This window comes from Pygocentrus nattereri, chromosome 15 (assembly GCF_015220715.1).
Source record: "Pygocentrus nattereri isolate fPygNat1 chromosome 15, fPygNat1.pri, whole genome shotgun sequence".
NCBI classification, from domain to species: domain Eukaryota; kingdom Metazoa; phylum Chordata; class Actinopteri; order Characiformes; family Serrasalmidae; genus Pygocentrus; species Pygocentrus nattereri.
The window spans coordinates 10,372,634-10,393,918 of NC_051225.1; the positions used below are offsets into that span (position 1 = coordinate 10,372,634).

The window sequence follows — 21,285 nt, forward strand, 5'->3', positions numbered from 1 at the left end:
TCAAGTGGCCTGAGTGCTGTTAATTTCTGTGAATGTGTTGGAACAACACATTCATGTTTTAACTTTGATGTATTTTGCACAGCATTCTGGTGAGTATGTGTGGAGTCTTGCACCAGCAGAGGTTCTCTACTTCATCAAAAGCCTTTTTTTTTCTTCCTTTCAAATCTGTAGGTTCAGAGAACTGAGAGAGCAGAAGCTGAAGGATACTCAGTTGCTAAATGGACAGATAAGCCTGACTCCAGAAGAAGAGAACCCAAGGATCATGGGCCTGGACTTGAGCACATGGGAGGACCGCTCCTGTAATGAGCGGGAGAGGAGCCTGCAGCGCCTAAGTGAGACAGAGGCCTCTCAGGAGGAGCCACACATTGAGGCCTTGCAGGAGGTACAGCAGAAGGACAAAGATGTGCAAGAGGAAGAAGAAGCTGCAGGACGATCAGTTGCTCAGGTAGTGGTCAGAGAGAGAGCGCGGACGCTGGACGATTCCAACCAGAAGAAGCGGGCCAAGCGGGAGAGCCGGCGGATGCGGGAGCTGGAGCAGGCGAAGTTTAGCCTAGAGCTGCTTAAGGTACGTTCTGCACAAGAGTTTGATGAGAGACGCTGGTCAATTGATCTGCCCAGTGAAGGTGTCCAGTCTCCTCAGGGCACCCCAGACAGCCAGAGCTCCAAAGGCAGCTTTGAGCTGCTTAGCATGGATGACTATCCCAAAGACAGGGCACCATATGCTGAAGCTGAAGACCTTGGCTCTCCTTCTTCAGCACCAGAGGAATTTGAAACATTCTGTAGCATCCCCAGATCTGTTCTTCTTCTGGATTCTCTTGCACCTGAAAGCCCTAAAAAAGAGCCAGCCTTGAAGCCTGTACTTCCAAAACTGGAGAACTCTCTCCCAACCTTCTACATCCCTCCAGTAGATGGCAGCTCTACAGTCACAAAGCCTAGCATGGATATAGCATCCTCCACCACACAGCCTGAGAGTCTTGCAAAGTCTTTGAAGGACAGAAGAGAGTCTTCCCGCAGACCCATGGTGGTGGTTATCAGCATGCAGAAAGAAACATCACTAACTGAAGGAGGCATAAAGACCCCAGAAGTCAGAGACAGTGCTGCCCAGACCAGCGAGCCACCCAGCCCAGCTCAGGTTGACAGCAGCGGCAGCCTGTCCGTGCTGGAGAGGCTGGAGAAGCTGAATGAGGAGAAGCAGGAGAGGCGGAAGCAGCAGCAACAACAGAACGAGAAGGAGATGATGGAGCAGATCCGTCAGCAAAAGGAAGTCCTGGAGAAGCAGCGCAAGTACTTTGCCCAGTATGAGCGAGAGATGTTTGAGAAGCAAAGGGGCGAGGCCCTGCAGAGGATAGAGCAAAGCCGGCTGGAAGGCCCTGGAGGAACAAAGCCTAGGTCCAGCTCCGACATTATGGACAGAGGACCTGCTCCCATTGCCCAGCCTGAGCCAGATCTCCTCACAGGCTCTCCAAAGGCTCAAAACAAACAGGCTGTTCTATCCACAGTGAGGGAAAGGCCAAAAGACAAGCGCACCATGCCAGATGGATGGGCCCCCAAACTAACCTTGGAGTCTCGAGATGTTGCAGCTAGAGGGAGCCCACATAAGAAGCCCCCTACGCCAAGCATCAACATGAATATGGCAGAGAGGCCTGGGAATATATTCTTCTCGCCTAAAGACAAGCCTTCCTTCTCAAAGTAAGTGTGAAGATTTTGACTCCCCACAGGGTGCTGTCATTCACAATTGTACAGTTCTTTACTTGGAAACTAAATTCATGGAAACTTAACAAATGCCTTGCAGTTTTGAAAAGGAATTCATCGGACAAAAGAAGTCACCAGAAGTTCACAAAGAGGCCATCCCCTCAGATTTCAAATCCATGAAAGCACCGAAAAGTCGTGAGGTGAGGAAAATAAATCTTAATCTCACATTTGACAACATAAGACCATGCCAACAGGGTGTATCCTTTGAGAGGAAAAAAAACTTGAAGAATTTGTGAAGAAAATGTATTACTTTTGCTTGTGAGTGTATTTTTATATGTAATGTAATCTTGTAAGTCAAGCGTATTCTGGATCACGGGAACATGCACTTGTGGTAAACACCGTTGCACATGGGGTGTTGTCATAGGAGCATTTTTATACATGTGTTGTTATTGTTTGGTTGATCAGGTTGGCAGACCAGGCCATAAAAAAGCCCGCATGGCGCGGACGCGTTCTGACTTCCTGACCCGTGGTTCAAATGCCCCAGGGGAGGGGGAGTCAGAGGAGGAAGAGTATGATGAGACCCCTCTGTCTCTTGGCCCACCCCTCCCCAAGCAGGACTCAGAGGGGGGGACACTAGAGGCTTGTCACAGTGACTCTGAAATGGTAATTAAAGCTGACCGCGCTCCCCCCAACGCAGGCCCAAACCCAACAGCGTGGCCTCTCTCTACAGCTAACCCTCCAGAACCTCCTGATAGACTTCTGTACTCACCACTCAAACAGCTGCAGCACTGTAGATTCTACAATGTATACTACAATCTGGGAAACACCTTTTGAAAATCGTCCTCATCTGTGTTGGCAGTCATATTTGCTGTTCTATATGCATGAGTTCTCTTGCTTTTTTGCGCATGTCTTTGTTTGAGAGGAAAAGAGTTGAGCATGTATGTTTTAAACACCAGTAGGTTAAATTTTTGCATTTTGGCACTTACAGAATAGAGCCAGTCAGATAAAATAATTTATATTGAATTTAGGCGAACATTGTTTTCACAGTAACTCAACAGTAGCAAATGGTTTCTAAAACAATTCTGGTTGTTTTCATGGATGAAACTGGTTGTGGTACAAACAATAAAACATATTTTTATCAATTTCAGCCACACAGATCTGGATAACTCCTCTCAGAAGTGTGTTTTCCCTTCAAAAATGAAGAAAAAAAAACATTCTGCATTTTAACTCGCACTGCGCTTTGCATTCTAATTACTGTGCTAGACTAGACCATAACAGCCACGCTAGTTTCAGGTTGCCTGCGTTCCATAATCCGGACTTCTGCTGCCCACAGGTTCTGCTCAGTGTATCACCCTGTATAATGATCACTGCATGCTTTGTACACCAGCTTTCTCTTCTCACTCTCACAAGTAGAACCTCCCCTCAGTGCGAGGCACAGGACACCTGCGGCCGTTCCTTCACCCTGTAGATTCATTCATTGCCACTCTTTTATCTTTGTTTTCTGCTTTTTTTATAACAAACTCTTTTTCTTATTGTCTTTACAAATATTCCTGTATTCATGTATGTTCATTTTCAGTGTGTGTGTTTGGTAATAGTGAACACATGTCTCTTGGTTTTTTACTAGATGATGTTAAGTTGCATTTTACCAGTAATGTTTTTGTACTGTAAGTGTACTTTAATCACATTCCACTGGAAGAAGGTGTTGGCTGCTGAAATTGGAAGACATTCTGTTATATGTAGTTCAAACCTCTAAGCAGATCAAGAAGCATATTTGGAAAAATTGAACATGCTCCTGTCTTCATCTTTGTCTTTTTTCTTTTATTTTCTCTCTTGGTATATTCCTTTAATTTTTTGTGTGCTCCCCAATATGGAATGCCATACGATCTCTTCAAGTTTTTCCCACTTTTTAAGTAAACTAATGTGTTTTTTTCAGCCCTCGACACCCACTGAGGAGCAAAAGAGGATGCACAAAACTATGTCCTCTGGTGACCTTGGCAAGAGTGAAACCTTGAGAAAGAATTCTCAGGGAGATGGAAGGTGGTTATAAACAAATCCTGTTAATAAAAATAATTTTTAATTATTTCCCAGTATTAGTCATATATAGTGGTCATAACTTTATCACATTTTTCTTAATTGTTCAATCTAATATCATTTAGTTTTGAGAAAATATAAAAGCATGTGTTTTTGCCCTCAGGGTTCGAGGTAAGATGCGCTTCTGGACAAAGACAAAGCAGGCAGAAAAGAAGTCCTCCAGGGAGAGGCTAGTGTGTGGCAGTGACACTATTGACGGAGACTATGCTGACACAGCACTCCTGATGGGTGAAGGTGGGTGGAAGGGACTTTGTCTTATTACCTTTTTCCTACACGCATTCTGAGTGGGAGATGACCCATTTTTGTCTGTCTGCAGGAGAATGCCTGTCCCCACCGCACAGCCCTGACTTCAGCAGCCAGAGGGATTTTAAAGAGAACAAGGAGCCGTCACCCAAAGTGAAACGCCGCCGCAGCGTGAAGATCAGCAGTGTGGCTCTAGAACCCGCCCAGTGGCAGAATGATGCACTACAAATCCTCACGTGTGCCAATGACTACAAGAGCATGAATGAGTTCCTTATGAAGAAGGTACAGCTCTGGCTTTTTTAGTCTGCAGCCCCCTCAAGTGCTTCTTTCCTGAATTAGAACAAGTTGCATATATTTTGAAAACTACATGACACAGTGTTGCTTTTTTGCTGATACTTAAATCAGCTGAGACAGAATTTTTAAAAACAAAAACTTCAAAGATTTAATCCCTTTAACTACACTTGGCCCGAACACACCCAGGAATGATTCTGGGCTCATAGGTTTAGGTTTGTTTTCATACAGGAGACTTTCTGCTGGGTGTATTATAAAGTTCCATGCTTCCCCTTTATAGATCGAAAAATGTAGATAGATTCATCCCATCACTGTTTTTGATAATCAGATAAGTGCCTTCTGTTTTCTGTACCATCTCGGAATAAATATATCTTACCTGATGTTCCACAGATCAGTGATTTGGATACAGAGGACAGTAAGAAAGACACAATGGTGGATGTCGTCTTTAAAAAGGCGCTCAAAGAATTCCGCATCAACATTTTCAACTCCTACTCCACAGCTTTGGCCGTGAGTAAAGTCTTTCTGTTAAAACATGAATCATATAATTCTCACATTATGTACTGATACCTCACCCTCATTTGTTCCATGTGTGCAGATGGATGACGGAAAGAGTATCCGCTATAAGGATCTGTACGCGCTGTTCGAGCAGATCTTGGAGAAGACCATGCGCCAGGAGCAGAGAGACTGGAGCGAGTCCCCTGTTAAAGTGTGGGTGAACACCTTTAAAGTGTTCCTGGATGAATTTATGACCGAGTACAAGCCACTGGACAGCAATGTGAGCAAAGTATGCCACTCATTTCTGTCTCCTGCATCTTGCATTGCATTACACATATCTAAGTCTTGCTCTGCATGGTCACATTTATACTTGTCTAAATTACAGGCCTCTAAACCAGACCGCAAGAAGAGGAGGAAAAAGGACTCGGACATTGTGAGTTAAATAATGAACTGCCTATTCTGCATTGTGACCTTTTTTCATTTGTTTCCATTTTACTAGTATTGTTTTGTTTTTCGCTTGTGACTATGCCTTGTTTTTCTCCAGGTGGAGGAACATAACGGCCATGTTTTCAAGTCCACTCAGTACAGCATTCCCACATACTGCGAGTACTGCTCCTCCCTCATCTGGATGATGGACAAAGCGTGCGTCTGCAAACGTGAGTTTGTGTCCTCAGTCTCGAGACTCCTCACCAAAATGGCCCTGACCTCAATTTAACATAATCAGATTGTTTACCACCGGACCCATGGTTTCTTAAGGGCATACTGCTCTGTTTTGGGACAGTTTGGCTTTGTCAGGCAGGATGTTTTCCCCACATCTGCCATGTTACAGTGTGAGGAATGTTGGCTTCGTCTCGAAACGCGTGTTTTCTACACGTTGTTTGACTTTTTCCTGAGATCTGCATGCGAGACCTGAGAGGTTGGGTTTAAAAAATGAGACTCAATGAGATGTCTGTTTCTTGTGTAGTATGCCGGTACGCCTGCCACAGAAAGTGCTGTCTGAAGATGACCACCAAATGCAGCAAGAAGGTAAGGAATTTCTGTCGCTACTTACTGTCACATGTGATTGGCACTTAATTGCTACTTGTTTACTGAAAACCTCTGTTCCATGTCATGAGACGAATGACAATAAATTCAATTGTCTTGCTTTTTTTGCTTGACTTTTTATTGCACTGGAGGGGCATTTAGAGAGAAACTTTAAACTATTATCTGTTTTTGGTACATAGTACGATCCTGAACTGTCATCGAGGCAGTTTGGTGTGGAAGTGTCCCGTTTGACCAACGACGAGCGCTCAGTACCTTTGGTCGTGGAGAAACTGATCAACTACATCGAGATGCATGGTCTCTACACAGAGGGCATCTACAGGAAGTCTGGCTCCACCAGCAAGGTCAAAGAACTGAAGCAGGCTCTGGATACAGGTACAGCACTTGAAACAACCACCAGAGACAATAGCTGCTGGACTGCCAGCTCAGTCATGTTATTGTTCACCCTAAGGAATAACATGGTCACTTGTGTGTTGTTTGATCTCTCTCCATTGTTATCTGTCCCTCAGATGTGAACAGTGTGAATCTAGATGAGTACAACATCCACGTCATTGCCAGTGTTTTCAAGCAGTGGTTGCGTGATTTGCCCAATCCCCTTATGACCTTCGAACTGTATGAGGAATTCCTGAGAGTCATGGGTAAGTCGTTTGTCTGGCTTAGTTCCAGTTTAATTCTTGATCTTTTCGTTTAACTGTTTTGGGTGTGATTATAAACATTTTGGCTGATAATTGTACACTAAATACACTCGCTAAAAAATTGCATTATTGACAAGTATGTTTGGATTATACTTGTGGTTGTAGCACAAAACTTAGTCTTTGCATTTTCCAATTTTCAGGCCTTCCAGACAAAAAGGAGGTTGTACGAGGGGTCTATTCTGTGGTAGATCAGCTTAGTAGAACTCATCTGTACACACTGGAAAGACTCATCTTCCACCTGGTCAGGTAAGAAGACTCCGAAATCCCCATCTTGTTCTTTTTGACTGTTACCAGATTCATTTATGAACACTGTTTTCTATTTCTACTGTGTCCAGAATTGCCCTGCAAGAAGAAACCAACCGTATGTCTGCTAACGCTCTGGCTATCGTCTTTGCCCCCTGTGTCCTCCGTTGCCCAGACACTATCGACCCACTGCAGAGCGTACAAGACATTGGCAAAACCACAGCGTACGTTATGACTTTACTCTGTAGGGTCAGATGAGGCCCAGCAAGTTCATTTATTATACATTATACTTACCTGTGTTCCTTTGTTTGGTCCACCACTATTATGGACATAGATGGCAGTAGATTTCTGATCCAGCATCTGATTTAATATTGTGCCTGTGTTTTTGTGTTCAACAGATGTATAGAACTGATCATTTGTGAACAAATGAACAAGTATAAAGCCAGGCTGAAGGATATTAACAGTCTGGAGTTTGCTGAGAATAAAGCCAAGAGCCGACTGACGCTCATTCGCAGGTCTATGGTGAGTGAAACGGGTAGACTAATAAAAGGAAAACTCAAGCTTTTTCTGTTGCTTCTGTAGTGTGCAATGATTACCATGACCAGTACTTCTATGGTCTTTACTCATAATTAGAAACATAAGGCCAAAGCATTGAGCAGGTACTGGGAACCAAGTACTAATGGTCCATGATGAATGACCGTTTGCAAAATTTGGAGAAAATCACTCCTCCTTTATATAAATACATATACATTAATGGTTAATAAATGAGAAGAGCAGCAACCTATTTTTCCTTGTTAGCCAACTTGGGTACAGATTTTAACTTGTAGAGAAATGGCTATTTTATTATTTAAATGTATTATGAATGATAATGCAGCTGCTGGCAGATGTTCATGACAACAATGTTTGGATACCATAATGTATGATTTACAGTATTGGAAGTGTGGGGGTGGTGTTAGGGTAGCATACATTCAGAACATCTTTATTAATTTAAAAAAGGGCCTGTTTACACTGATGAACGTTATATTCACTCAGAGATTAAGCATATAATGCAGATTATCTCATAACAGTGAATGTTAAGGTCTGGGATATATCGGACAGTAAGCGAAAGTTTGGTTTTCATAGCCGAGTTGTTGGATATGGCAGAAATGGGCAGACCTGAGTGACTTTGACATGGGACAAATTGTTACGGCCAGACGACTGGGTCAGAGCATCTCAGAAATGGCAAAGCTTGATCAAATCTAAAAGAAAGGTCTCTTTCCCTATACACATTTCAGGGAATCATGGTTTAACATGCTGGAACAAGACAGGATAAAATATATGTGTGAAATTTTATTTCTGAGATCATCGTTTTACTTTCTTTGGATAAGCAATTACAAAATAACGTTACTGCGGTATTTTTAGAAACATGAATTTGCAAGATTACACTGGGTTTTAAGTCGTTAAACCTTGACTATGTATTCAAGACAAATCATTTATTCCTGATACTGACCAATTTTGGCATTCTATGGACCTTATTTGAAGGGGGAAGTCTGAGTTGTGGAAGATTGGGGAATGCAGTGAAATATAACTGGGAATTTTCATATATGTGTGTGTGTGTGTGTGTGTGTGTGTGTGTGTGTGGTTAAAAAGAACTTCTGGTTTGACCAATGAGTGCTTCATTAAATTGAGCTCATGATGTAACTGATGATATTAACAAGTCTCTGTGGTGGCTGTGAAGGTGTCAAGGAAAAATATGGACCCAAGAAATTCTTATTTGAATTATGAATATGACTTGATTCTAATGTATATTGTGATAGACTCACTGCTGAGGTAAATTGTTTAAAAATTAGATTAGATGCCTAAAACTTTTGCACAGTACTTTATATATAACATATAATGTATTTATCTTTTAGAGTGTGAAATCTATCTATGGAGCTCATAAATGACAGGGTTTGTAATACAAGTGGTTTATAAAATGATGACTCAATATCATCTCATGTGGAATCATGTCTCTAAAACCATGACCAATAAAAAAGCTGAAAGTTGGGTAAAGAAGGCTCATCCAAGCATGTTGGGCTTCGCAAGCTTTGAGAACTTGATTTGAAGTTTTTTCTTGTTCCATATGTATTTGCCTATTCAGGTGTTTTTGAAGAAATTCAAGGGAGTATAACAGAGTTTGAAATAAATAATTAAATCAGGGTCAGATGTTCATTTTTATCATTTTGATTTGACCAAACAATTTACAATTTAGACAAAAAGACCAAACATGGAGACCAGCTCCTGAAAAACATCCCCACACCATAATCCCCCTAGACCAAACTTTACACTTGGCACAATGCAGTCAGACAGTTACAGTTCTCCTGGCAACTGCCAAACCCAGTCGTCCATCGGCTTGCCAGACAGAGAAGTGTGATTAGTCACTCCAGAGAACACGTCTCCACTGCTCTAGAGTCCAGTGGAGGCGCTTTAAACCATTGAATACGACGCTTTGCGTTGTGCTTGGTGATATAAGGCTTGGATGCAGCTGCTCGGCCATGGAAACCCATTCCATGAAGCTCTCGATACTGTACTTGAGCTAATCTGAAGGCCACATGAAGTTGAGGTCTGTAGCGATTACACTTTGTGGCTGAGTTGCTGTCATTCCCAATCGCTCCCACATTGTTATAATACCACTGACAGTTGACTGTGGAATCTTTAGTAGTGAGGAAATTTCACGACTGGACATGTTGCACAGGTGGCATCCTATTATGATACCATGCTGAAATTCACTGAGCTCCTAAGAGTGACCCATTCTTTCACTAATGTTTGTAGTCTGCATGCCTAGGTGTTTGGTTTGATACACCTGTGGCTGTGGAAGTGATTGGAACACCTTAGTTCACTGATTTGGATGGGTGACTGAATACTTTTGAAAATATAGTGTATATTCAGATATCAGATCGAGAACAATACTGACAGAAATTTTCGGGTTTGCCAAAAGATCATCTGTATGAAACAAATATAGTGGTCTTCTCCACTGATCCTGATACCAAAAGTAACACGGTCTCTAATTGACCAAGCTAGAGGCTCAATCACCAGAGAGAAAAGGAGAGGAGAGAAAGGGCACCCTTGTTATTCCCCTTGAAAATAAGACTTGACCTACCCAATCACGTTTAAGTTTAGCATGTTCAACGTTGGAAAGATGTGTTTCCTGCAGCATTCCAATTAATATTTTCTCTTTTTTCAGAAATGTTAAGATCTTTTTCTTCTTTATAGTACTGCCAGGACCTTAACATCCCGTGTGACCAGCCTCAAAACATTATTCGTTACAAGCACGCTCTGGAAACAGCATTTGAAGTATCATTAAAATGAACAAAATTAATATACCGTGCGGTTACATCAGAAACAGACAGATAAACGAACATCCCCAGCCCAACAGTATCTGTATGCAGAGCCGCAGAGCCACAGTTTCACTCTAGCAGCTTCAAGCCAGTGGCATTCAGCGCATGTGCCAACACTTGTTTTAGTTTTTCTGAAAGAGTTTTAGGCTGATCGACATTTCAGTTGTTGTATGTGGGTTTACAATAAACTTGCTATAAATTCATGCTGGGCTAATATTATATTGTAAGCTTTAAGATGAACTAAAATGAACTTTTTATGGTTTGAACACATGTAGCTAGTGACTGAGTAAATATCACAAACTACAGCTTATGTAGCTAATATTATGTAGATTATGTAGATATACAACGTTACCTCAATTAACTTACCCTTAATATGGCGGCTTTATGTGTACACTTACATGTGCAGGAGTAAAACTTTACCTTAAGCAGCCATAAACTGAGCTTAATATTAAGCTTTAGGCTAAAACAAACTTTAGTTTATGAGCATATTTAAAAATAAACACTGAAACTATTACGTGTTTCTTTTAGTTTCTGATGGTTTTATGATGCGTTTTGGTTTATAGTGTAACCAGTTACCAATGGTTGATTTGTATATTGGCAACAATATCCCTTTCTGAATGGTAACTTGCTCGGTGACACATACAACCAGCACAAACAGTCGCTTTAATAAGTGAGGAGACTCCACTGGTTGAAATGTGAATGGGATTGCTTTGTTAACCTTGTCCTACTGCGCATGCGTTCCACTGGCCTGAAATAACTGGAGTGAAACCAGAGAACTTGTAGGGAGGAGAATTCCCACTCTGCAATGTCTTCCAGGCTTCTCAAACACTAGAGGGCGCTCCCAAGTGAGTCCAAAATGAATGGGTTGATATGGAGCATTTGAACAAAATCATAGTTTATAAATGCTGAAACATTTTAATGTTAAAGAATGCAGTAGTTTCTTGAACAGTGAATATCATAGAACATTTTAACACTGCTGTAATATTTTTAAGAGCTTTTAAACTCGTTATACGAGTTTAAAATGGTACTTGATGTATGTCCATGTAAGTCTGTGAGCACCAACAGTCACTGAGCTTCTCCGCTCGCCAGCCAAACTTTAGAAAAAAGGAAATATACAGGTAAGAATTTTTTTTTTGGTGAAATACATCCTTCTACTTTCTAAAATTAAAGAAATGTTATGGGCAAGTCATTTGAAACTATTTTGAGCGCCATTTACTCCCATTCATTGAGGACTCCTTCGCGGGCACCCTCTGCTGTTTAGTAGTCCTGTTTTTAATACAACAGGGGAAATAGGAAGTGGCCAGGCTCCTCATAAACTGGCTCTGGTGAAACTGCGGGTGTAAATCTGTGGCTCTGCAGTCAGACCCTTGTCGCGGTGTCAGGCCGTTGCGACGCATGCGCAGTAGAGCAGCGCGATTGTATCATGTGTGCATTTCCATTCGTATTTCAACCAGTTGCCACTCACCCCATTTGTAACATCTCTGATGTAAACAGCAACTGTTGGTGCTGGGGTACTATGTGTCGCTATGCATGTTCCCATTCAGGATGGGATATTGTCTCCAAAATACAAATCAACCACTGGTTACCAGTTAAATCATAAGCCAAAACACATTACAAAATTGTTAGAAACCAAGAGTAAAACTTTATGCTTTCTACTGGTTTTTACAGCTGTTATCAAAGGCTTTTTTTTTTTCTTTTTTTTTTTTTAAAGCTCTTTGACATTTCTAAGTCTTTGTCATTTTGGGAGTCTGACATGCTTCAAAGGCAGACCGTGTTACTTTGGTCTAAACATAATGTTGATGGAAAAGTTCAGGAGCGGAGGTAACGGTTTCAGGCGGCCATCTTCTTTCCAGTCACGTGACATGTTTTATTTTCTTTCAGACCAGAAAGACAGAGAAGTCTGTATCATATCATTGACCCATCATTATTTATCTTTACATTTTTTTAGTCATAAGTGTGAGCTCTGTACAAGCACGTTTAATGTGACTGATTTATCACACTAACACAATAACTAAATAAGTTGTAAAAGCCTACCTAGACAGCTAACTGAGTTAACAATTATAAATGATAATAAAAAATACAGTAACCCAGATGAAGTTTGCCTTACCTCAGACTATAATTCTACCTGTTAGTAGTTATGACATTGAGTTGTGAGTTGAATCTGAGTAGTTTATCAGGAAAGTGTGTGTCTAATTAAATACTCCTCAGTTTCATCTTTTAACATTTTTTAAATCTAATAATTCTGACTAATGGATTGCCACAACTGTTCTCACTGCAGTTTTGTTGTGAGGAGTTTTGGCAGAGCTTTTCATTCGTTTGATAAAGTTTTGAGATGACTATAGCTGGCTGAGAGGCATGTCAGTCATAATTTTGCAAACGGTCAACCAACAGTGTGATGAAGCTGGATTGTTTCTTCAGCTGTGACGTCAAGTAACCATATAATTATAAACCCAGCACTTCAAGCTCCATCTGTATTTTTTAACCCTGTATTTGTACCTTCCTCTTTCTTTAACCTTGTTTTCTCCTTCCCACCCATCCTTCTTCCCCTCTCCTCTCTAATCCAGAAACCTGTAGTAATTGCGGTTAGGTTTATGAGCATAACCCGCAGTGCAGCGGCGGTAGGTACTCACTAACTGTAGCCTCATCTTGTGGCAGCCTCATTGGTCATGTCTGCGCTGTCCCAGCACTGTGTGTTCTGTCTGTCTCCATCGTCACAGCACACCGGTGCGAGGCCTTGGCCTTGTGTCTCTGTCCCGCTCAGTCAGATTACTTACACTGGCTCTTAACCAAATGCCTGTCCAGTTACAGTAATTTGGCACTGTACCAGCGGCACTGTTGCTTTCAAGGATGGACGTTCATCCCTGGCTGTGGCTCATTTCATGGTGTTGTGTTCTGTTGAGCAACTTTGCAGCGTTCTTTATTTTCAGTCACAGGTCTCGCATCTCATCAAGCTCATGAGCTAACATGTTGTACTGTTTTTCTTTTCCTTTTTTGAAATTTGGCAACCTGCAGTCAAACGCAGCCAGAAAGGTAAACGATAGTGTAGCTTCTGTGTTGCTACCAGCTGTGGCTTTGTAGTGGTTAGTGAGACTGAGCAAGAGTCGACAGTAGCCTTAGAAAGCATGTCTTGTGGACACAGCACTTTCATTAAATGCTGTCTAAACTCCAAGAAATAATTTGGCTAAAAAACAAATAGCCCCAAACGCAGTTGATCAATGACAGGATTTTTAGTATTCAACGTTTGCCTCTCTAATTCTGCACTACAGCTACAAGTCAGATGCACCTAACATATAATTGAAGCTTATAGGCAGCCACCAGTTACCATCCTGCAGACTTCATGTGTGTTAGTTTCACATTCGTTTACCTAATCGATTCATTTAAATCCAGTCAAATTTAAAATAGAATGTGGCCTCATCCACTGTCTTATGAATTTTAGACTTAACATCGTCGTGCCTTTGGTTTGAAAATCGTCCTTTTGTGTGACCTCATTTCTACTCATTTATCACTCAGAGAAACTCAGCAATGACCAGACAGGCAAGAAAAATATTCTTAATCATAAATAATGTGTTCTTTTTTCATGTACCATCAAAGATCCATGCCTTATTCTCTTATTGTGGGAAGAAAATTGTCATGAAATTTGTTTAAAACTGTTTACAAAACATTACAGCATCATCAATACATTGTGAAAACAGCAAAATGAAACAGTAATTTTTGGTTTAAAATAGATTCTTGATGTAGTGGTTAAAAGAATATTTCCCGTTTCTGAAAGTACCTACTGGAATATCAAACTTACAAAAGCTTGTTTTATTTGCTGTTTACTCCAATTATATATATAATATAACTAAAAAATGAAGAAGAAAACAGAACAAAAAAAATTAAATTGTTTGATATTCTAAAATGGATTTAAGAATTATTCTAATATATAATCATTTATTCGGGCCTGTGTTAACTGCTGTGATAGTTTCTTGTCATGCTATAGGACTGACACACCAGTGGACGTTTACAGATAGAGCTGATCTTTGACTTGCTAGAATGCCTTGAATCTAATGTGACAGTGTAATTCTTTGTTACTTTATAAAGTAATAAAGTACTAAAATTTGTAACAATATCATACGTATCTTCTGTATCTTCTGGATTAAAAAGACCCTTTTCATTAATTAGATGCCCAAATGAACGCCCTTTGTATGATCACAGAATGGTGTCCACTAGGCGAACATCAGTTTTGCACACACAATTGAATCCGTCATCGTGTAAATTTGTGTGGGAACATGGAGGCCTGCAACATATAGTTTACAGGAATGGTTTTTATTTGCATTTAAAATGATAGAAAAATAATAATATAATAGATGTATGATTAGTCTTCCTTTAAAAAAACTGTAGTTTTAAGATGAAGACCAATACCCCAGATAGTCACACCAGTGGATGGTGATCATTGTTTCAAACAGAATATTAAACAAGTTCAATTGTTTTTGCAACCATTTAGAAATCGAGTATTATTAGGCATACGGTTTGCATAATATGAATTGATGGAGCTCATTATAAGCTTATAATAAGCTTAGCCACATTAACCTCGTAGTTCCAGTACAAGAGAGAACTAAAGAACCAAATTTTGAACATCAAACCTGTCTTGGCTGATTCACTGCATTTGGGCTGAGGGTGAAAATGTGTATGTTCAATGTTTTGCTAAACTATTCCGTTAAGCTCTGCAACTAAGATGCCTCCTGTTTCAACCCTCATGCTCAGTACAGTAGCCAACAGTCATAACCAATATAGTGCTGTGTGCATTGTGTTTATCAGGGTAAGGGGAGAGTACGCAGAGTGAGCTATCATACACCGTCTCCTCCGGTCAGCCCTCGCTCTCCCTGTGCCCCTGAAGCCTTGGAGGAGAGTGGAGATGAGGAAGCAGGTAGAGACTCTGAAGTGTCGGAGCAGCAGCAGGCCGCCATGCAGCAGGAAGAGAGGGTTCTGACCGAACAGATTGAGACCCTGCAAAAAGAGAAGTGAGCATGCAAACAGGATATGTTTACTGTCACTCATCATATTAATCATGAACATACAATGATTGAATGGTATACGGTACCATTATGGTTGAAATATTATCGATACCAAACAGTATTTTGTTTGTTATTTATGGTTTATTCAGTATTTGTAGTATTTTTGGAACAAGATGTTTGCAAATTATAATTTAGAAGTTTTTTTTTTCTTTCAGCCCTGAAATTTGATTGCTGCTTTTGAATTATGTGAATATTCAATCTGAATATTCATTTTATTATTATTCATACTATTCCCCTACAGGTGCCCACTAATTATTTAAAACCTATGAATAAAATACTAACATTACATTAAAATACAAATGTCTGCAAAAAATTATTAAATTGTACTTTTTTTTATTTTATTATGAATCCTGCATGAGAAATTTGTCATTTTGCCTGAGATTGCCCTGTGTTAAGTAGGGGTTGAGTGACTTGCCCAAGGGCACAAGAATACCCAGTCAAACTTGGGATTTGAACCTATAGCCTTCCAGTTGCTGGCTCACCTCTGCTACCATCTAGGCTTAAATGTTTTTCTTTACCTTTACCCATAGGGAGGAGCTGACATTTGAGATGCTGTCCCTGGAGCCACGAGCGTCAGATGATGAGACTCTGGAGTCAGAGGCGTCTATAGGGACAGCAGACAGCTCCGAGAACCTGAATGTTGACTCTGAAGGAGCCACTTCTGACTTCTCTGGTATGTTTCTGTGCACCATTGTGGATTGAGCAGCTTTATGCTCTATACTATTTGCTTACTGAGTCATGCTCTTTTGCTCCCTCAGAGAGAGGCCCAGCACTGACTGCCACCCGACCTAAGAAGTCCGAGGGCAAGAGCAGAAGGACTTTGCGGAGGCAGCCTGACTCGCTGGACTCTGTGGACTCCGGCTCCACAGCTTCATCCGTCTCTTTGTCTCACCTGCACCCAGGCGCCTCATCCCACCGCTTCCGACTGCGCTCCAAATCACCCTCGCCAGGCCTGTTTCGCTCCGTACCACCCAACGATGGGCCAGATGCAGCCGATTTGCAGGATGGTGAAGAGAGGCCACGCTTCACCAGCCGGGGCACCTTTAACCCGGAGAAGGGCAAGCAGAAACTGCGTGGGGCCAAGTATTCACCCCTGAGGCACCGCGAGCCTCCAGAGGATGGTGGCCACCACAAAAGAGAACCAGACCTACAGCCACAGCAGCTAGTGTTGTATGGCACCAACGAGTTCATGGTATGAAAGCCATGGTGGCAACTCCTTCCCAAGAGCTAATCTTTTTCCTTGCTAGCTCGCTCATCGGCACCCCCTGTCCATGTCTACAAGCCAGCTGAACAGTCCCTAAGTGCCATGTCCACAGAGAGGCAGGAGGAAGGGGTCGGAAAAGCTATGCTGGAAATAAAGTGCCATGCCCTTTGCTCACGGGCTGTAGTCTGTGATGTTAATACAGATGTAAAGTTGCAGATTAAAGGGCAGTGCCGCCAGAAGCTGGGTGGAGCCCGTAGGCAGGGTAAAGGGAATAAGAAAATGCAGCAGGATGTACTCTGCTACAGCCGGCTGTCCTCAGCAGATGCACCTGAGTTGCTGTTGCTGAAACAGGAGACAAAGCCATTGATAGTGCAGACTCCACAAACTCAAGCGAAACCATTGGCTGCTTTTAAAGTTTACAGTTTATAACCGTGTAAGCAGCGTGCTCTATAATTACATGTATGTATTTTTTTTGCTCCCAAGCCTATTTAAAAACTTTTAATTACATGGTATATATATAAATCTCTATATAAATATATTATGTGATATAAAAATGTATAAAGCCGGAACACCAGTGATTTTTCTGGGTTGTTGAATTCATGTATTTATCTTTTGCCTGTCACAAATTTGGAAAGCAACGTGTGGAAGCAGACCTTGGCCATGTGTGAGTGGGTGTGCGTGTGAGTGAGTGGGTGTCTAATTATGTGAAAACCACTTGATGGTGTTTTGAAGTTTTCGCTGCTTTTTTGTTTTTTGTGCAGAGGGTAATCTTGGCATCAAAGGGACCAAGCTAGCTGGTGTGTGTAAAGCCAGTGGATCCCAGCTAAATGAAGACTCAGAAATGTTTAAAATCACAGCCTACTGTATAATTCACCTCTTAACAGCCATCCGTCAGTTCTGGGGTTTGGAAAAAAACACTATTTTGTTCTCTCTTCTTTTTACGTTCATGTTACTGAATAATTAGCACCAGCAAAACTGTTTTGCTGGACTGTGTGACCGGTAAGTCATTAAAATGCGCCAGTCACTCATGACGTTACTGAAATGGCCTGTGCTAAAGCTGGCTCATGTTCTGCTCTCTCATTAATCCACCATGTTCAGTCCCATTGTGGATTTGCAGATTTGCCTACGATCGGTCACAAGACGAAGCCAAAGTTACGCTCACTGACTGTGAGCTGCCATTAACGTGTTACATACCTTGTCTACATTGCTAGCAGTATTTTCCTCAAAGGGATATGGATTTAAAAGTCTGCTGTCTTTATTAAATTCCAGCTGAAAAGTATAACTAAAATCTGTTACCATGTAGCTGTCGTACTAGAAACATGACACAAAATGCACAGCAGCAAGTGCAATATATGGCCAAAAGTATGTGGACATGCCTCCTAATTATTGTGTTGAAGTGATTCAGCCACACCTTTTGCTAACATGTATTATAGTGAAATACTGTAGAGGACTTTAAATGTGGGACCATCATAGGATGACCCCTTGACCAGAAGTCAGTTAATAAAATTCTGCCCTGCTAGATCTGCCCCAGTCAACTGTAAGTGATACTATTGTAAAATGAAAGCATCCAGGAGCAACAACCCTGCAAATCAGTGGACCGTGCAAACTAACAAAACAGGGCCACTGTGTGCTGAAGTGTTGCATCATTCACTACAGAGTTTAAACTGGCTCTCGATGCAACATCTACACAAGAACTCTGCATCTGGAGCATCATGCAATGGCTGGCCATGGCCGAGCCAACAGTAAAGTTTGGTGGAGAGGGATAATGGACTGGGCTGTTTTTCAGGGTTTGGGCTAGATTATTGTTAATGCTACAGCAGACTGAGTGAGTGGGGGATGGCTCACAAGTCCTGAACCCTGCCTCCTGCCGGCTCTCGCGGTCCTCATCGGGGCCTGGGACTCTTCCAACTTTATGGCTACAGTTTGGGAAGCCCCTTTATTGTTCCAGCATGACTGGGCTCCTGTGCACAAAGTGAGGCCCAAAAAGACGTGGTTTGGTGTAGAGGTACGCTCATAATAGGTGTGATGATCAAGTGTCCACATACTTTTGTCCACAATGCACATTGTGTACATGCAAACCGAGCTGTAATCTGCTAAGCCCACTGTCCACTGTGTCCACTGTGCTTTTTTTTTTTTTTTTTTTTTTTTTTAGCTAACTGAATATTCCCAAACCTTCCACTTGAAGTTTTAGTACATAGCCTCATTTCCAAAGGTTTGGCATTTGACATCATGGTGTAGCGCTAAAGGGAGCGTGCTGATCACTGAAGGCCTGCTTTTCACATATACACCCTTGCAGTACATGTGAAAAACACCCTGCTGTGTGAACTGATTTTATCTCATATACTGTCTGAAATATAATCCTTCATTGTTGGCTGCAGCCGCACCGCCTGCAGGACTGAGCGAAGTGCACAATCCCACCTCAGCATTGTGTTCCGTTACGCGGTGATGTGTGTATAAAGTGCATTTAGAAAAGTTTTTCTTACCAAGAGAAAATGATGTCAATGGTTGTAAAAAAAAAAGAAAAAAAAAGAACACATTTTGAACAAAAGGTATCAGCTCATTAAATCAAAGCTGGAACAATCTCGGAGTGGTTTACTTTTTTATGGTCAGCTTGCATTGCAGCTTGCGTCTCTTCACAGAAATAAATGTATTATATTTTATATATTTTTAGGAAAACACTTTTTTTATAATAATAATGAAACTGATAATGATGGACTGGCGACCTGTCCAGGGTGTATCCTGCCTTCCGCCCGAAGACTGCTGGGATAGGCTCCAGCACCCCCCCGCGACCCTGACGGAGAAGCGGCTTAGATAATGGATGGATGGATGGATGGATGGATGGATAATGAAACATTTTATGTATAATATACAGTATTTTGCAGAGACCACCCTTCATTTAAGCTTTTGTCAAAATTAAGTGCAAGTGATTAATTTTTCAGCATCAGGAAAAAAGCAGAAAACATTTAAAAGTTAAACAGAAGCCTCAACAACTAAATATAATGTTGCATTTTTCACTATTTAGTATTAGTATTCAGTATTTTGCCTTTCTTACAGCTTCCATTCTTTTCAGTAGTCTTGCTTTCAGTTTTGTAAAGAAATCTGCAGGAATATTTTTTCACACCTTCAAAGTTCAGTCTTAGAAGTTGGTCACATTTTCTGCTTCTCACAATCCAAATAATCCCAAACCCATTCAGAGATTATGAGGTCTGGACTTTGGGGTTGTCGGTCTACTGTTCTGAGCAGCTTCTTTCTTTTTTTACAATTTGTTAATTATTATTATTGTTTTTACAGTTTATTTCCTTTCCCCATTGAGGCCTTATTGGTAGCTACACATCCTTTCAGACTCAGTGCTAAGTCATCTTCTAACAGTGTAAGGAGGGACAGATCTGAAGCAGCTTGATTTTCACTCAAAGATAAAAGCTTTTTGGTGAAGAGTTTGATGAAGGTTTTGGTTTCTATGCGATCCTGTTTGTTGAATTTCCATTTACTGTATCTTTTAATATTTTTAAATACTGTAGTTTTGGAAACTTCTGTTCACTTGTTTTCCTTTGATTTTCTTCATCCTTATGTATGTATTTTACATCTAATCTCCTCAGAAATATCCCACAAAATGAGTAAATGAACATTTTGACTGGAAATTAAATGAAGGGTGGTCTCATGAGTTTTACACAGTGCTGTATAATGTATAATATCCATATATATATACATACATACATACATAATATATATATATATTATTTGATCATATTTAACAAAGCTATAGCAAAAAGAGCTGTAATACAAAAATATACAGTATCTCACAAAAGTGAGTACACCCCTCACAATTCTGCGAATATTTGATGTCTTTTCATGGGTAAACACTATACACTTCCACTTACTATCAGAGGACAGTAAATCTGTACACTGACTACTTTAAGTTATATCAAGTTTCATTTCTATAATGTTGTCCATGAAAAGATATAATGAAAGAATTGTGAGGGGTGTACTCACTTTTGTGAGAGACTGTATATTTTTTTCACTTTCAGTAACTTATTACTGTATTATTATTATTATTATTATTCTTAATAGTAGTAGTAGTAGTCTTTTATTTCAGGCTTTTTGTTTATCTTATAAATGATGCACTTTTTCTTATATAGTCTTATGCCAAAGTTTAGGCACCTCTGGTCAATTGACTTTTTTGTTTTTTTTTTGTGAAAACAGCATCTATAGACAATACACTTCTGCACATTTTAATGTACGATTGCTTTACGATTTATTTGCTAAATATAACCTTCTACAAATGTATAAAACGTATAAAACTAGATCTGTGAATGTTATGACGTGTTTTTTTATATAGAAATGGAAATTGTGCACTAAAATGTGCAGAAAAAAGCCATATTTACATTTGTTCCCTGTCATGTGTGTGCTAACTTGCTTTCACATGGAAAAGCAACAAAATGTGGAATTTGATGGGGATGGGTGGCAATTTAGACTATCATTTTATTTTATTGTGTAATATTTTTAGAGTGTATCGTCCGCTTTAATGTCTTATTTAATATTTATATTGTGTTTAAAGTTTTTTGGGAACAAAGTTGTTAACTGGTAAATAATTTACAATAATTCTGTATTTATAGGCATTTCTGCCTTGGGATTTGATCACATCTACAGCATAAGGCGTTCTGCATGTTACTTCATTATTACTTTGTTCTAGATGCTACACAGTTCCTGAGGCACAGCTCTGTTCATCATTCTGATCTCACCTTCCTTCAGTTTAGTTTCCTGATAGTTCGTCATAACACAATCATTTCATAGATTTATTTGAAGCTTTTTTTTATTTTATTGATCGCAAATTATTGGAATTAGTTGCAGGCTTTTAAACGCGCATGAATATCTATTTCACT

At 40.5% G+C, this 21,285-nt stretch overlaps 1 protein-coding gene across 6 annotated transcripts in view; it reads left to right on the forward strand.

The window, feature by feature from the left end:
* The window catches only part of myo9aa (myosin IXAa), a 146,530-nt gene extending 127,545 nt beyond the window's left edge, over window positions 1–18,985 (forward strand). For 3 of the 6 annotated variants that reach the window (XM_017709807.2, XM_037545110.1, XM_017709809.2), the window contains 20 exons: window positions 172–1,689; window positions 1,793–1,892; window positions 2,158–2,355; window positions 3,626–3,729; window positions 3,887–4,017; window positions 4,100–4,308; window positions 4,708–4,824; window positions 4,913–5,101; window positions 5,198–5,245; window positions 5,357–5,468; window positions 5,777–5,838; window positions 6,036–6,228; window positions 6,363–6,491; window positions 6,689–6,794; window positions 6,884–7,015; window positions 7,190–7,313; window positions 12,712–12,765; window positions 14,945–15,147; window positions 15,732–15,874; window positions 15,960–18,985. In XM_017709807.2, coding sequence (XP_017565296.2) covers window positions 172–1,689; window positions 1,793–1,892; window positions 2,158–2,355; window positions 3,626–3,729; window positions 3,887–4,017; window positions 4,100–4,308; window positions 4,708–4,824; window positions 4,913–5,101; window positions 5,198–5,245; window positions 5,357–5,468; window positions 5,777–5,838; window positions 6,036–6,228; window positions 6,363–6,491; window positions 6,689–6,794; window positions 6,884–7,015; window positions 7,190–7,313; window positions 12,712–12,765; window positions 14,945–15,147; window positions 15,732–15,874; window positions 15,960–16,399 — 4,312 coding nt within the window. In that variant the 3' untranslated portion in view covers window positions 16,400–18,985. Of the gene's footprint in view, window positions 1–171; window positions 1,690–1,792; window positions 1,893–2,157; window positions 2,356–3,625; window positions 3,730–3,886; window positions 4,018–4,099; window positions 4,309–4,707; window positions 4,825–4,912; window positions 5,102–5,197; window positions 5,246–5,356; window positions 5,469–5,776; window positions 5,839–6,035; window positions 6,229–6,362; window positions 6,492–6,688; window positions 6,795–6,883; window positions 7,016–7,189; window positions 7,314–12,711; window positions 12,766–13,159; window positions 13,178–14,944; window positions 15,148–15,731; window positions 15,875–15,959 lie in introns of all 6 variants that reach the window. The other 3 variants (XM_037545109.1, XM_017709811.2, XM_037545108.1) reach the window with 2 other exon arrangements.
* The last annotated feature ends 2,300 nt before the right edge of the window (window positions 18,986–21,285 follow it).